At 36.0% G+C, this 15,936-nt stretch overlaps 2 protein-coding genes across 2 annotated transcripts; one reads left to right on the top strand and one right to left on the bottom strand.

The window, feature by feature from the left end:
* Nucleotides 1-2,304: 2,304 nt before the first annotated feature.
* LOC100247767 (mitogen-activated protein kinase kinase kinase 20) lies at nucleotides 2,305-3,594 on the bottom strand. The gene has a single exon (XM_002267413.3). It carries the CDS (start codon nucleotides 3,477-3,479, stop codon nucleotides 2,454-2,456), a length of 1,026 nt encoding a protein of 341 aa, XP_002267449.2. The 5' UTR covers nucleotides 3,480-3,594; the 3' UTR covers nucleotides 2,305-2,453.
* Nucleotides 3,595-5,164: 1,570 nt separating this feature from the next.
* Nucleotides 5,165-8,946, top strand: LOC100264919 (uncharacterized). The gene is made up of 5 exons (XM_019220846.2): nucleotides 5,165-5,232; nucleotides 6,543-6,879; nucleotides 7,391-7,875; nucleotides 7,953-8,184; nucleotides 8,309-8,946. Exons 2-5 carry the CDS (start codon nucleotides 6,591-6,593, stop codon nucleotides 8,779-8,781), a joined length of 1,479 nt encoding a protein of 492 aa, XP_019076391.1. The 5' UTR covers nucleotides 5,165-5,232; nucleotides 6,543-6,590; the 3' UTR covers nucleotides 8,782-8,946.
* Nucleotides 8,947-15,936: the final 6,990 nt, after the last annotated feature.

Here is a 15,936-nt window from a genome sequence, read left to right as displayed (position 1 = left end):
CTTCGTCTTTAATAAAGGCAACCCAAAGCAGAATTACTAAAATTCAATTTGACATTAATTAACCATATAACCCTTACTCGTGTTAATTGTTTCAAGCAATGTTTATACCCTTTGCTTTCATTATGAGAAATCTACCTTAATCTCTAACAATTTAATTTTAGGCCCCAAGTGTTTGAAGAAAGGTCTTTAAAATGAAAATGAAAAGAGTAACGCGGCAAACAAAGAGACAACATGGGCAAAAAGGTGGTGTCTTAATTGATTAAATGCGAATGCTGCATGGTGGCATGGTGGCATACTCTCCCATGGCATGTGGAACTCCTCCCTCTCCCCCCCACACAGATTGTCCCACTGTCCTAATTTGTCCCTAACCCCTTGTCTCCTCACTTCCCAAGGCTTTCTCTCTCATTCTCTTAAATATTATTCTTCTTATGCCGACTCCAAGTCTACTTTCCCATATCCCTATCTATCTCCTTCATTTCATTTTTAATATCCCATATGTATTCCACCTATGTAAAGCAATGAATCGTATATTCTACGGTTCTACCCACATAAAATAGAGGGATGAAGCAGTTATAAAAAAATAAAAAAGAGATGGGTGTTGAGTGCTAACTCAGTCTCTCACAGCCGGATGGGTGTTGTGCTACCAATAATTGGACAACAATATCTTCTAAGTATCGAAATGGACCATACGTGTTGTTCTCTTGGTAGACCACGACATCCACTACAGCTCATTTCCATCCATCCTCGTTCATCAATCATCCTTCTCTTATAATAATAATACCCAAAATCTCAATCACCCAATTATTTGGAAACTAAACTTCACAACTTGGCCCTCTCTTAACCAATCTGGGATACAGCCCTCGCTCCACCACCAAAAATCTGTTCCCATATTTTAATACCTTTGTTGCTATCTTTTTACTTTCTCCCACAAAAAGCATACCATATGCCCTCCTTTATCACCACCTTTTGTATATATACAGCAGCAGAGGCACCCCCTTCACTAGCAACTTGCAAATACCAACCAACATGAAACCATCTGCCCTCTTCAGAACCCTCTCGTCCCGGATTCCAGCCACACGCCTGTCCTCTCCGGCCGTAGCACCGTTACCAACCCGAAGCCGATTTGATCACCTAGTGACTTCAGAGCTAGATACCTTGCTGATACAAGGGGTCTCTGGGTCTGGATGCACCAGTGTTACTTTTCTGGTTGATGCCCTTGGTGCCTCGGCCGCTGCCCAGAAGATAGCACTCGAGTGTCTAGCAAATGTGAGACGTGGGAATAGGGATGACCGAACCGCCATTGATGAGTATCTTGAGGACAGTGCTGAACTGCTAGATGCATGCGGGGACTTGTCTGCAACAATGGAGGCGATTCACAAATATGTTGAGTCACTTCAAGTAGTGCTACACTCCCTCCATGGGAGGTTCCCGCCCAGCACAGCAGCTCTAGCACGGGCATCACAAGCGTTGGAGTCATGTGAGGCTATGGAAATGAACATGAAATATAGTTTGATCTCGAGAAAATTAAGCCAGAAGCTCGCTCATGGCACTAAAACTCCAGCAGAATTGAGTGAGATCTTGAGTGGTTCTAGTGCCATAGCCTCAATGGTGTGCCAGATTCTTGGAATGGTATTGTCATTTAAATCAAAGCGCGCCTTCCCAACAATTCAGTCCAGGCCAACAGCATCCTGGTCCAGTTCATTGCATGAACTGCACAAGGGATTAGAGGAGGAAATAAAGAAAAACCGAAAATCTGGAGGGTTTGTGATGCTAACTGAGCTGAGGGAGACCGTGATGGCAGCTCAGGAGCTGAGGATTCAAATCAAGAACCAGAAGCACAATGAGTTGGGGCTCATTGTTGAGGAATTGAAGAGAAGATGTGAGGCATTGGAGCAAGGAATTAGGGCCTTAGATGAGAAAGTAAATAACCTTTACAGGCATCTAATTTCTCTAAGAATGGCCTTGTTGGGGATTCTCTCCCAAGCCTAGAACATTGCTGATCATGAAACCATTAGGAATACTTGTGAAAGAAAAAAAACATAAACATTTGACTTCAATTTTTATGACAGACATGAGTGTATATAGATTTGGCATTCACCAAAATATGTTTGTTGGATTTGTATGAATGTCTATTAATTGGTTTAATTTCTTCTACATGTATTTGATCTTCCATTAGTCTGACGTTCTTTTTCTTTAAACCAAGATTTGAAGAGTAGAAGATTACATTATATAGCACGGCCATTCCTCCATCAATGGTTCTTCCACTACAAAATCTGTAGATTGATGTATCCATGATTCCCTAACAGGAGGTGTCACTCTGTTTTCATATGATCCTACAATCCCACTAAGTTAAACACCTATATAATCATTTACTGAATTACAGCTAACTTTCATCTGTCAATGTATCAACAACTAAAACAAGAAGACAATCGATCAACCACTCTAAATAGTAATCAACTTCTTGCAGTGAGATCCAATGATAAAAAAGGATGATGAATTAGCATCTCAGCAGACCATCTACTCCTAAGACTCCTCACCAAACACCTCTCCAAGAAATCTTTCCCATCCCTTGATATGTCACTTGGCAATTCGGGCCATTCAGGGCTGTTTCCAATCCGCTGGAGAATATCTTTAATTTGCGAATCATGACTCAAGTCCGCCTGCGAATCCCACAGCGGCTTCCCAGTCATCATCTCAAGAACAGTGCACCCAAGTGCCCAAATATCAGCATACTGATCCTGTACCCTATGGCTCACAGTTTCTGGTGCCATGTACCGGTAAGTTCCTCTCACGGCCCCCAACTCATCATCATCTTCTTCTCCATTAGGATGGGCAGCCACCCTCTTTGCCAGTCCAAAATCTGCAATCTTTGCAGTATAACCATCACCATCTCTTGCAAGCAGAATGTTGGAAGGCTTGATATCGCAGTGCACATAACCCCGGCTATGAACATGGACAAGTCCCAAAACCATGTCTCTAGCAAATAACCTAACATGGTATTCACTCAATCCAGGATTACCCAACTTCTTAATCCATTTGGCCAAGCTACCACCTTCACAAAACTCCATCAAGATATTGTAGTAGGTTCTGTTATCAAACCTTGACTGGGTCATCTCGTCTCCATGAGATTGAACTACATGAGGACTTAGTTTCAGGTCCCACAAGATCTTGGTCTCTCTCCTAAGGGAAGACGACATGGAGACTTCAGCAGACTTCACCGCGAAATTAGTCAAAACGGAGTCAGACCCACCACCACCACCACCACCATCATCATCATCATGACACACAATGATGGGGGCTCTGGATGTCGCAAAAGAAACAAAACCAAAACTGCCTTTACCAAGATTGTGTTTCCGAGTCCAAGCAACCCCATCACCTCCACGCAGGCTCTTCACCGCACCTTTCAGGAAGTGGCGCCTTCTGCACGCGGCCTGCCAATTACTATTACTACCCTGTTTGGCCCGCTTTGTTACCGTCATTATCTTGACTGATGAAGACGAAGACGAAGACAAGGGAGGATTCAACCTAGATAACAATCTAGGGCACTGGAGGATGAACTTACTCCTTCTGATGATCGCCAACCTCCTCTTCTCTTCTTCCACCATTGATCTCAACTAGAGAAGCAGATGGAAGTAAATGTGGTTTTTAAAGTATTTAGAAACATATATTTGTTTTGTAGTAGGATTAGAAATAGAAATAGAAACAGAATCTTGGAGTATATATATATATATATATATATATATATAGTGAGAGAGAGAATATCTTATAATATAATTTCATATAAAATAAATAAATCAATATCTTTCCCTTTGATTCTCAAAAAATAACACCCCCCCCCCCCCATACATTATCCTCCGATAGAAGAAGATTCAAAGTGTGATATTAAAGTTTACTTTGAAATTATTCTCGGGAAAGGATATCTCCATAAGTATAATTTGAGAGTGTGTAAACTTATAAATATTTTAAAATTTGTAAATATGAATTTAGTTTACAAATCTACAAATTATCATTATTTGGTTAAAAAAAAAAGAAGGAAATACTTATAAAGAGACTATCTCATATAAGCATAATTTAAGAGTTCACAACGGTATAAATATTCTTAACCTATTTTTATATTTTTAAATACTTTTTTAAACCAATTTTTTATATATCTTTTTTCATATTTACATAATTGTTATTTTAAAACATTTATTAAATGAAAACTATAGGAAAATATATATATTTGAAAACATTTTATATCTTATTTGAAGAAAAAAAGAAAACTATTTTGTAAGAGCAGAGTGCAATAATTAGTTGGGATTCTATTTTCTAATTTTTCTTAAAATCATTGCCTTAGTACTTTCCTTCCTAACTTCCAATTGTATGTGTTGCCTCTCTTCACTTGTCTTCCCTCACAAAAGGAGTCTGTTTGCCAGGAAGCCCAAGAAGTGTTTTTTTTTTTTTTTTTTTAAATATATGTTTAATAAAATGTAAGAAATATTTTCTAAAATATAAAAAATTACTTATAGTATTAAAAAATTATTTATAATGTTTTTTATGGATAAATTTGTGGTTGTTTGGTGGTGTTTATATTGAAGTATTTCAAGTGGAAGTGTTTTTAGGGGATTTGCTCATGAATTACAAGTAATTTTTAAAATTTTTGAAGGTGTTTTTTAAATTTTATTAAATACTTTTTAAATAAAAATCACTTTTTAAAATTATTATAAAAAAAAACATTACTGCTAAAAACATTTTTAAACAAAAATATTATTATTAAAAACACTTTAAATAAAAATATTATGAAATACAGTTGAAAATATATTAAAAAATTTTTATATTATATATAATGAAAAATTTTATTTTTTATAAGTTATTTTTCATACTAGGATTTTGCGTTTTACAAATTATTTTCGAAAATATTATTCAACAGAGCGATTTCATGTTTATTTATTAAAAAAAAAAAAAACCTTAACATACAATAGTGTAAAGCAAAAAACTGACAGAATTGTACTGGAACTGACCACTCAGTTTGATTAAATCTAATACATGATTGGTCTGTGAGATTCCTTAGATCCCCTACATGTAATTAAATCAATTTTATTAATTAAAATTATTAATCAATGAAATTAAAATCTAATGTTAATGGCCAAGAATAAAATAATACTAAAAGTTAATATTAAGGAAAAAAAACAAACAGCAAAGCACCAAAGTAAAACCCTAGAAATTGGATTTGCTTCTCTGTTAAGGTTTAAGGTAATCTCCCAGCTCAATTTTGATTATGCGCATTTCACTTCTCTCTCATTCAACACCCGTTTTCCTTCACATTCAATTCATAAGTATAAGACTGCTTTTTTTATTATTATTATTTTTTTCAAATGGGTTTTCTTCTAAAGTCCCTGTTTGGTCGCTGAGAAAAATCGAGGAAAGATTATTTTTCTTTTCAAATGGGTTTCTTCTTACGCTGTGGAGTTTGTTTTCAGGACTCGCATACAAAATTACAACCAAATGGAGTTTATATATGTTATTTTTATTTAAGATTGATTTTTTTTTCAAGTGGGTTATCTTCTAAAGTCCCTGTTTGGTTGCCAAGAAAAATCGGGCAAGATTACTTTCTTTTCAAATGAGTTTCTTATGCTTAAGTTAATTTGTGGATATTGTTTTCAGGACTCGCATATAAATAATGCTGTAAAAATTTATGATTTTCATTTCTTTTTTCTTTTTCTTGTTGCATTTTCTCAGCAACCAAAAGGATGTTATAAATGCCAATTTTTCCCGTTTTATTTAATATCCATGTTTTATTTTTGTTAGGCGACTATGGTTGTTTGCCATTCTATGAAATTGAAGTCTTGCCGTTGTCTGTACAGTTATTCTATTTTATTTTATTTGGGTCTTTTTCTCTAATTTGGATGCTTATGCTTTGTTAATGGTTCTTTGATGACGAGTGCTTGAACGTTGATGACATGGGTGCATGTTTTCAGATTTAGAAAATGAAAGCTGGATGTAGGAATAAGGGCTATAAATCTATAACTGAACTGGAAAAAGCACAGACCAAATTAAGCTAATTAAATCTTTTTTAGGAGAGCAAACATTAGTTTAACATTGACAATGTGTTTATCATATATGATAAAAAGATTATGTAGTCATAAACAAATCAGAAATCTCTTCACTCTATGATGCTTTCAATCTCAACCTTTGAACTCCTGGATTAGTAGTTATCTATAAATAAGGATATATGAATAATTAGTATTTACCCCCTTCACTTGTTTGCTGTTGCATTCTCACTGGAATTGCAGGATAGTTGCCAAAGTAGGGTCAATGTGGAAAACATATAAAATGGTTTTTGAACAGTAAATGTGGGAAGCTATGTAAAAATGTGAAAATACTACTTTCTTACTAATAAAATGGAATTCAGTTGGAATGCACTTAATTTTTATTTTTTTTGTGCTCATATTTGTATCTTAATGGAGAATTGGTCTTTTGTTTTTCTATCCTTCTTTTGTTGTGAATTTATTCATCATAATATCTTTATCCTTTTTATTAATTTTTTTTTTTGGGTGCATTAGTATGTCATAAAGAATTGGAATGATTATGGGCTTGATTGCTATTTTGGAATGAAGACAGTTGGAAACAAAAGACCTCAGTTGTTGATATGTGTTGAGACTTCAAGCATGTCTATTGATCCTAATGCACAATTACCATTGGCTTTCGTGGATGAGGACCCTTCCTCAGGCTCTGGAGATGATGTGAACATGTTGGATGGACACAACAAGCGTCAGTCTGTGACGCAATCAAGTGCAGGTCGTCGCAAGAGAAGTCGCAAGGCTACTGGAGATGCCATAGTGGATGCTATGCTTGAGATTGCAGCTGCTTCCAAAATGAGGGCGACTGCAATTATGAAGAGTGAGGACCGTTTTTCTATAAGCAAATGTATTAAAGTCTTGGATGAGATGCAAGGTGTTGATCAGCATGTCTATTTTCTCACTTTGGATTTATTTGAGAATCCCAATGCGAGGGAAACTTTCATCTCTCTAAAGAGTGAGAGACGACTGGCATGGTTGCAGGGCAAGTGTAGTGCTTCCTCTGGTTCTGTAGTGGGAGGAGCTTAATGGTTTTTGTGCTTTTTTGTCCCTTTGTTTCAAACTTTTTGTGATGGTCTATATGATCATAGGGCACCCTGCAAGATTGTCATCCTTGTACTTAGTTTGACATTATGGTTGATGACTCTGTCACTTATGGTTTCATGATCTTAAATGATAGTTAGCAGTTTTAGTTTCCATTTCTTTGTTGGTTATTGCTTTTCTATGAAGCCTGCAGTATTTGATTGAACTGCTTTCAAGAATGATTGACTTTATATCTCATGAAGTTAAGTTTATTGCGTTATATATTCTGTATTTTAATTCTATTTCTACAGATACGTCTGCTAGCATGGATGAATTTGACTTAGAATTGGACGAGATGGAATTAGTTGCTGCAGCTGCTGGCTACTACTATTATAATAGTATAACCAGGCAGCCTTGTCATAGTTTGTCACCTAGCGGATCTGGATTTATGACTGAAGTGCTGAATGGTCATGATGATGTATGTCGGGAAATGTTTAGGATGGATAAACATGTGTTTCACAAATTATGTGATACTCTTCGACAGAGAGGCATGTTACGAGATACGGCTGGTGTCATGATAGAGGAGCAGCTGGCTATTTTCTTGAACATCATTGGCCACAATGAGCGTAACAGAGTAATACAAGAGCGATTTCAACACTCGGGTGAGACCATCAGCCGGCATTTCAATAATGTATTGAAGGCAATCAAGTCATTATCTCGTGAATTTCTGCAACCACCACCACTCAGCACTCCTCCAGAAATCTTAAGAAATAATAGATTTTATCCATATTTTAAGGTTTATTTCTGGACGCTTGTTTTAGTGCATTTTATGTGCATTCTGTTATTTCATTTGCTTTACTTCCTTTTGCTCAGGATTGTATTGGAGTTATAGATGGCATGCACATTCCTGCACATGTCCCGGCCAAAGACCAATCTCGATTTCGTAACAGGAAAGGTATTTTGTCGCAAAATGTGTTGGCAGCTTGCACATTTGACCTACAGTTTATTTTTGTTTATCCTGGGTGGGAAGGCTCCGTTGCAGATTCACGTGTATTAAGAGCTGTCCTAGATGATCCAGATCAGAATTTCCCTAACATTCCTGAAGGTGCTTCTGGAAATATATTCACCACAGGAACATTTAACTTTTTCTTTTTAATTTGGTTTTAATGTAACATACCATACAAATCGAATACATCCCCAACTTAACCATAAACGATTTTCTTTTGCAGGGAAGTACTACCTTGTTGACTCAGGGTATTCAAATATTGAAGGATTCATTGCTCCTTACCAAGGTGTGAGGTACCACCTCCATGAATATAGAGGAGCCAATCAACTACCAAGGAGCGCAAAGGAGTTGTTTAATCACCGGCATGCATTTCTAAGAAATGCCATCCAGAGATCATTTGATGTGTTGAAAGCACGATTTCCTATTCTCAAACTCGCTCCTCAATATGCGTTCCATATCCAAAGAGATATTGTTATAGCTGCATGTGTTATACATAATCACATCCGACGAGAAGAAAGAAATGATTGGTTGTTTACTGGTGTTGAAGGAAGGACAGTGGAAGAATTTCCTGATTATGATGATCAACCCGATATGCAGATGACTACCTCAATACAAGAACAGATTGCTTCCTCATTACGAGACTCAATTGCAGCAGCAATGTGGAGTGACTTCATAAATAAGTGGGATGAGTGGTGATTGGTACTGCTAGCAATCTAGGAACTTGTAGAGATTCTGTATGAGTTCTCCATAATGGGTGAATCATTTTGTGGATTCTAGATGTCTCCATATGAAATGGAATAATCCATTTGATATGGCCTTTTGCAGTGCATGGTAGCAATGAAGAATTTCTAGATAACAAAATTCTTTTTTGGTTTTTTTTTTTTTCTATTTATGTTCCTTTTTTGTTCTTTTCCTGTTGCAGCCTGGGGAAGTGGGTAGTAGTTGGGTGTTTTCTTTGGTTGGTTTCTGTTCCTCCAAATTGATGGCACTGCCTTACTTGATTGAGTTGGGTTTGCATTGATGATCTTGTTCCTACCCATAACTCATTTAAATCATGCAAATTTGTGTATCATAAGAGTGGGCACTATTGTAGAGCTCAATGGCACTAGAAAATCTAGGTACAAGTAGATGTATGGATGATTCTTTAAAAACTCACACCATTATCATGTTTGCAACTCAAGTAAATAGGTGCTTTGTTGACACAAATTTTAAAATATTCCAAAATTCCTCTATTCTTTTTGTTTTTTTTTTTTTTTTCCCTGTTTTGGTGTGCCCCAGTTTGGAAACAATACAACCCTTCCCATCTCATTCACTGCTATTAAAATGCTTCATTGGCGTGCCTGTACAACAGAGCTCAAGTACCACCTTTTCCAATGATATCATATTCTGCTGTAACAAAGGGAATCTTAGTGTAGTTTAACTTTGTTCTCTTTTCTTTTTCCATTTTCTGATGATTCTGCTTAATGAAATGTTCGCTGTGGTTCCTTTTTTCTTTCTATATTCTGATGATGGCATTTGTATACAACTCCTGCTTTTGCCATGAGAGTGTTATTATCAAAGGTTATACATGAGCGTGCAACTTTGGTTATTATCAGAAGAATATTATTAGCAACCAAAATTTATTGCTTGGGAATGAGGGATACTTGAAGAAACAATGGCACAGACTGCAAAAGGAAAAAGATAAAAATGTAAGATGCAATATTCACATGCCAAAATATATATGGCAGTTGTCTTCAGGATGTGCATGTGTAGGTATGTATCTCTCTTCACTCACACTGAAGTTAGCAATAACTTTTTGAGGATGCCAAAATATATATGGCAATTGTCTTCAGGATGTGCATATGTAGTTTTGTATCTTTATTCACACTGAAGTTAACAATAACTTTTTGAGGAGGCCCTGAGTGGCTTTGTTTGATATTATTTCTCATTCTGTATTTTTAATTTTTTATTTTGCTAACCAAATTCACAGCCTTGTCCCATTATTAAATCTTTTAAGGTCTAGAATGAGACTGAAGAAAGAAGAGTTTGATAAGCGTGAAGAATAATTAGGTATGCATCAATTACTTCTTGGACGCAAGGTTTAGAGAACTGGCTTTTTGAAGGAAACATCTGCAGAGGTACTGATTCTAGCCACTTCTTAATTGTTTAGCTATTTAGTTTTGTAATCATTCGCTATATGCTGGGCCTGCTCAATTGAAGGGGTCTCTAGTTGGTTGGGATACTATTCTATTGGATTTTTAGTCTCATGAATTTTGTGTTGTGAGATAGTGCTTTGGCTATAATGGACTTTTGTAGGGTTTTTCCCCTATTCGAAAGAGAATTGAAGACTATTTTGTCCAATATCTGAAGCATAAATTGCATCTTCAATTTGTCCTATCAGAAAAAAAGAAAAAAAAAGGTTGCATCTTCAATTTGATGCAAGCAATAAACTATGATGTGAAGTTGTTTTCTTTTTCCTTTTTTCTTTCTTTTTTTAGTACAAAGGATGATATATATCAAAAAAATAAAAATAAAAAGGAAAACCCTAAGAAGAGCGACAGGATAGCTATACCAAACAATTATGAAACAAGAACATGTACAAAATATACAATAATGTATAATTCAAAGGGGTAAAAAATCTTTTACAAAAGAAACCAACTGTTTGGCTTCGTGTTTAGGTATAATCTCATTAACCAAATGAGGGTACCAAGAGAAGGAACAACCCAAGCCACTTAGCATACTTCCTAGGACCTCTCCAAATTAGACACCCATGAGATCACCGCAGCAAAATCTCCCTCCACCAAAAAAATGGAAAGATCCAAAGCCTTAGCCTGCAATAAACCCTCACAAAGAGCTAAGATTTGTGTCAATAGCCAAATTCTGTCTTGCCAATTTGGAGAAGGCTCTCAACACTCCTACCAAAAGAGAAGGCTCTCAACACTATACGATGTTCTCTAATAACACCTCCAATTCCCAACCAATCTAGGTTATCTTAGAGCATACCCATCAAAGTTTAACTTAATCAAACCCAATGAAGATGGAGTCTATATTAAGGGGATTTTACAACCTACCCTTTCTGACTTGCAAACCATATTCCAATCAAGCTGTAGTGTTCAATGAAGTAATCTCAAAAACTGAAGAAGAAGAAGCCTAGAAGGATGAAGGATGAATACATATGTATCAAATACCAAATACATTCTAAGGTCCTTCATTTATCCTTGTAAAAAGGTTTTACAAAAAATAAGCCTGAAGAATTCAATGACCAAACTCTCTCATCTGAGAAGGAAGGTGATAAATACACAAAGGTAAGAGATGACATGAAAACTTCAAGCTCTTCAATTTTTAGATTGGTGAGGTTTCAACAAAAGTTGAAATTCTAATCCAAAGAGGAAGAAGAAATATCAAGAATTGATGAAATAAAGGTGCTTTTCACTCTTACAATTTGGAAGAGGTTAGGAAATTGAGTGCAAAGTATCTGGATTCCTTACTACAAATCTTTCTAGAATCGAGCCTTTCTGCCATCACAAATAGAAAAATGAGTAACAAAAAAATGTCAAATAGGTTTTTAAGGGGTGACAGTACAAGGCTCTTGTGGCCAAAGTCTCCAGATGAGGTTTTTGTGGCTAAAGCATACAGACAAGGCTCTCATGGCCAAAGCTACTCCCTCTTCTTCCTTCTTGGGGTGTGGGGTTCTCTGTCCTCTCTCTAAAGGCAATCATTCAGTGTTGGGGTGGATGAGAGTATGCTTTGTTGGATAGAGCCAGAAGGAGTGCCTATGTTTTAGTCTGATGGCGTAGTGAGTGAGCCATTGAGTATGATCTTGCAAGATGTGACTTTGAGGATTACTTTAGCAAGTTGTCAATTAGTGAAAAACGAGGTGATCCAAGTTTAGTTTGGGGTGGGGATGGAGGTGGAGGTGCTGCTAATGTGGAGGATCTAGCTGATGTTCTGGGCTGCTGGGTGAGTACCCTCACCACTATTTAATTGGGATACGGTTGTGAGCCCCTTTCCAATCATCATTGGTGTGATATGTTGTGGAGGAAAGATTCAAAAATGGCTTGCTACGTGGAAGAGACAATACCTATCGAAAGGAGGTAGACTCACTTTGATTAAAAGTACTCTATTGAATCTATACTTTATGTCATCATTCATCATCTCTAGAAAGGTGAGCCTAGGGTTGGAGAAGATCCGAAGGGATTTTCTTTTTGGGGAGGGAGGTGCTCTTGAGAATAAGCTGCATTTGGTAAATTGGCAATTGTTTGTATGTACAAGAGGAATGAGGACCTTGGTATTAGAAGTCTCTCCATATTCAACAAGGCCCTCATCAACAAATGGTGAGAGATTGACTGTTGAGAGGGGATTCCTTTGAAACAGGTGATTATAGAGGAGCATAAAGCGAAGGATGGGGATGACACACAAGAGGCATAAGGAAGGGTATGGAATGGGTTTGAGGGAGTTTATTAGAAGTGGACGGGGAGGTCTTTAGAAGATAACAGGATTTATGGAGGGCAATGATTGGAGGGTGAAATTTTATAAGGATCGGCGGTGTGACTTATCATTGACAGGATTGATAGCCATCACTCAAGATAGATCCATGAGGAGCTAGATGGAATAGAGGCTTTTTTTAGGAGACTATAAGCACAAGCAATTCAAAGGAATGAGGACGATAAAATGGTTTGGTCAGAATTGAAGCAGTAGATTCTTAGTTAAATCATTTTATTCCTCTTTGTCTACTAGAAGAATAGAGCCTTTGCTTACAAGTATTGTCTAAAATCCTTGGATTCTATTGAGGGTCAACTTTTTTGCATGGGAAGCAATCTGGGTAGGGATTTTAACTTTAGACCAGCTCAAAAGAAGGGGGAAATGTTGTTGAACAAATGCTATATGTATAAAGGAGAAGAAGTAATGGTTAATCACATTCTCCTTCATTGCTTGAAAGTACTCATCCTGTGGCTGTTGATTTTTTCTCAATTTGGTATAGATTGGGTAATGCACTCTTTAATAAGAGGCCTCTTTTGAGTTGACATGGTTTTTTTATGGGAAAGAAGGGGAAGAAAGTTTAGAGAATTACTCCTTTGTGCTATTTTTTTTTTTTTTTGATAGGAAACGACAAAGGAATATATTGATAAAAAGAAGTAACAATAGAAGGATGAAGAATCCTCCCACCAAAGAAAAACAAGACTACAAGTAATCAAATATAAGAAAATGCAAAGAGAGAATAAGCAAACACTCTAGTTACACACCGCTAACCAATCAAGTTGTAACACGTTAAGAGGTATCCCCTTAAAAACCTTAGAACAAAAAGCCCAAAGAGAAGCAAGAAAACGAATAGAATCCCAAAGATACTCTGAATTCCTTGCTTTATTCTAAAAAATCCTTACATTTCTTTCCCGCCACACCACCCACATTAACGCGATGCACGCTTCTTGCCATAAAACAATCCCTCTCTTAGAAGATCCAAAACCATTAAAATTAGTAGATAACATGTCAGAGATGCTCCTTGGGGGAACCCAATCCGTCTTTGCTAATTGAAATAATCTGTGCTACAACCCCATTGTCAAAGAGCAATGGAGGAAAAGGTGATCTACTGTTTCTCCATGCTTCATGCACAACTTACATATGTCGGGACTAAGTGCTTTGTGGGGTCTTCTCAATTGTAGCAAGTCATCAGTATTAACCTTCTTGTGAGTCACTAACCAAACAAAGGACTTGATTTTGAAGGGGACTTGAGAATTCCAGACAAACATGGTAGGGAAAACTGGAGGCGACTCAGAATTTTGAGATAAGGCCAGAAAGAAAGATTTGACTGTGAAAAATCCTGAAGGAGATAAAGACCAAGATCTCTTATCTGGAACCGAAGGTGATATGTGTAGACGATCAAGTCCTTTGTGCTATTTTCAACCACATAAAAGAAAAGAAATAGAGGGTCATCTGAAAATATGAAACAGCCAGGTCAAATAATCAAACAGACATAATTTTTGGAGTTGGTTAGCGTATATAAGGGCTTTCCCAATGTCCCTTGCAAACTTTGTTGATTGGCGGAGCTCTAAATAGGGAGAGAGTTGATTTTTGTTTCTCCCTCCTTTTGGCCAGCCTTTTGGCTCCTTTATATATACCATGTATACTTTTGTGTGCCTTTTCGCTAGGAGCTATTAATATATTCGCTGTTTGTCTTAAAAAAAAAATGCCTAAAAGGAAAACTGACTGGAATTCTTGTGACTTGCTTGTGGATTTGGTTGCTTAAACCCACCAGTTGTATTTTTCTTTAATTCCTGCATTTGGTTCTCTGACCAACCTTATAATTTATATTTGTTTATGTAATTAATATCAAGTTCATTTGTTAGTAGATCAAGTAAATCTAGCTACATTTAACATGATAAAACTTCTATACAGAAGTAAAACTGCAAGATGTGGTTTGTGCCCTTTTCAATTTCCTTGGTGCGCCCTTTTTGGTTGGCTCTATTTATAATATTTTTGTTTGCATATTAAAATAAAACTGCTTGATGTAAATTGATACAAAGGTTAGTCGTCGATAAGTTATTTAGTTAGGTAGCCAACCAAGTGACAAAGTCATAAGCCTTTGCCTGCATGTCTGCCTCATCTATGTAATTAGCTAAGGCCTCATTGCTGGCCCCATAGAGGGCTCGAGTAGGCTTTGAGTACGCTAGGCGGTTTCTCATGCATAGGATGTTATATGTGGAAATGGCAAAAAGGAAAGTGGAAAAAAAAAAACCAAAAATTGTGAATTTCATTTGATGTGAAGGAATGGAGAGCTTCCAATCATTGGTTTGTTAAGTGTTTATTTCCACTTCTGATGTGGAGGTAATGTGAGACTTGCTCTTCCATTATCACCTTTGCATGTTGATATTTTTTAAAAACTATTATTTAGCATTGAATCATATTTTATACACATTTGCTCCCTACTTTGTTTGGGTAGCATAATCCCTAAGAATGAGGCTTTCTTAGATATTAGTGATTATGGAAAGACGATGCTTATATTTTGGGTAGTATAATGTCTCACTGTTGTATTTGGAAAGGTATCTCCTAACGTTGGGTGAATTCTTATTCCCATTCACAAAGGTTCTTGGAATGTGAACGTCTTTCTAGGACCCAATGATAAAAGAGATGGAGAATGCTTTCTTCGGACACTCTTATTGCCCTTATGTTTGTTATTTCTTTTGGGGGCTTTAGAAGAAGACTATCCGGATGGAGGGAAAAAGTTCAGAGATCGTCACAACCTACAACCATGAAGAGGACAACTAACGAAATGGTTATGTTTGGTTTCTAAGAAGTATAAAGAAAAAAATAATAATAAGAAAAATATTCTTCTTATATTCAGTTGTACTATAAAAAAAATCAAATATAATTAAAATTAGTAATAAATTTATATATTTTTAAACTATTTAGTCTTTATATTGAATAATTAAAATAAGTTAAATGAATTTGAAGTGATGTATAAAAATAATTTATTGATTTTGAATTTAGTTTTTTTTTTTTTTTCTTCTATTTTTTCTCAAATTTTTTGGGAACAAACATGGTTTATATATATATTCCTGCATGTGATTGGGCATGATTGTCAAAAGGATACACTCTGCTATGGTATTTTTGTCTGACTTCCTTTTTCCTCTAATTTGGGTTTCTCTTAAGAGTTTTGAACATGGGCAAAAATTGGAGATGAGAAGCTGGAGGCAATTTTTGATACCTTGTTTTCAAAATAAGTTTGTTTTCACTTATTTTTTTAAATATCATTTAAAAAATGATTATATGAATATAGAGGATGATTGAAATAAAGTGTTATAGATAAAATTTATTTTTATTTGAATATATATATATATGTATGAGAATATTTTAAATTTTTAAATAGATTTTTAT

Source organism: Vitis vinifera, chromosome 7 (assembly GCF_030704535.1).
Source record: "Vitis vinifera cultivar Pinot Noir 40024 chromosome 7, ASM3070453v1".
NCBI lineage: Eukaryota > Viridiplantae > Streptophyta > Magnoliopsida > Vitales > Vitaceae > Vitis > Vitis vinifera.
This window is presented reverse-complemented; position numbering and strand designations above follow the sequence as displayed.

What these genes read in the sequence shown, in the direction of transcription:
- LOC100247767 (XM_002267413.3), bottom strand. Translation starts at nt 3,479, where the DNA reads ATGACGGTAACAAAGCGGGCCAAACAGGGTAGTAATAGTAATTGGCAG.
- LOC100264919 (XM_019220846.2), top strand. Translation starts at nt 6,591, where the DNA reads ATGAAGACAGTTGGAAACAAAAGACCTCAGTTGTTGATATGTGTTGAG. An exon ending in GATTTTATCCATATTTTAAG is followed by an intron (nt 7,876 to 7,952) that starts GTTTATTTCTGG and finishes CCTTTTGCTCAG; the next exon opens with GATTGTATTGGAGTTATAGA. An exon ending in TTTCCCTAACATTCCTGAAG is followed by an intron (nt 8,185 to 8,308) that starts GTGCTTCTGGAA and finishes TTTCTTTTGCAG; the next exon opens with GGAAGTACTACCTTGTTGAC.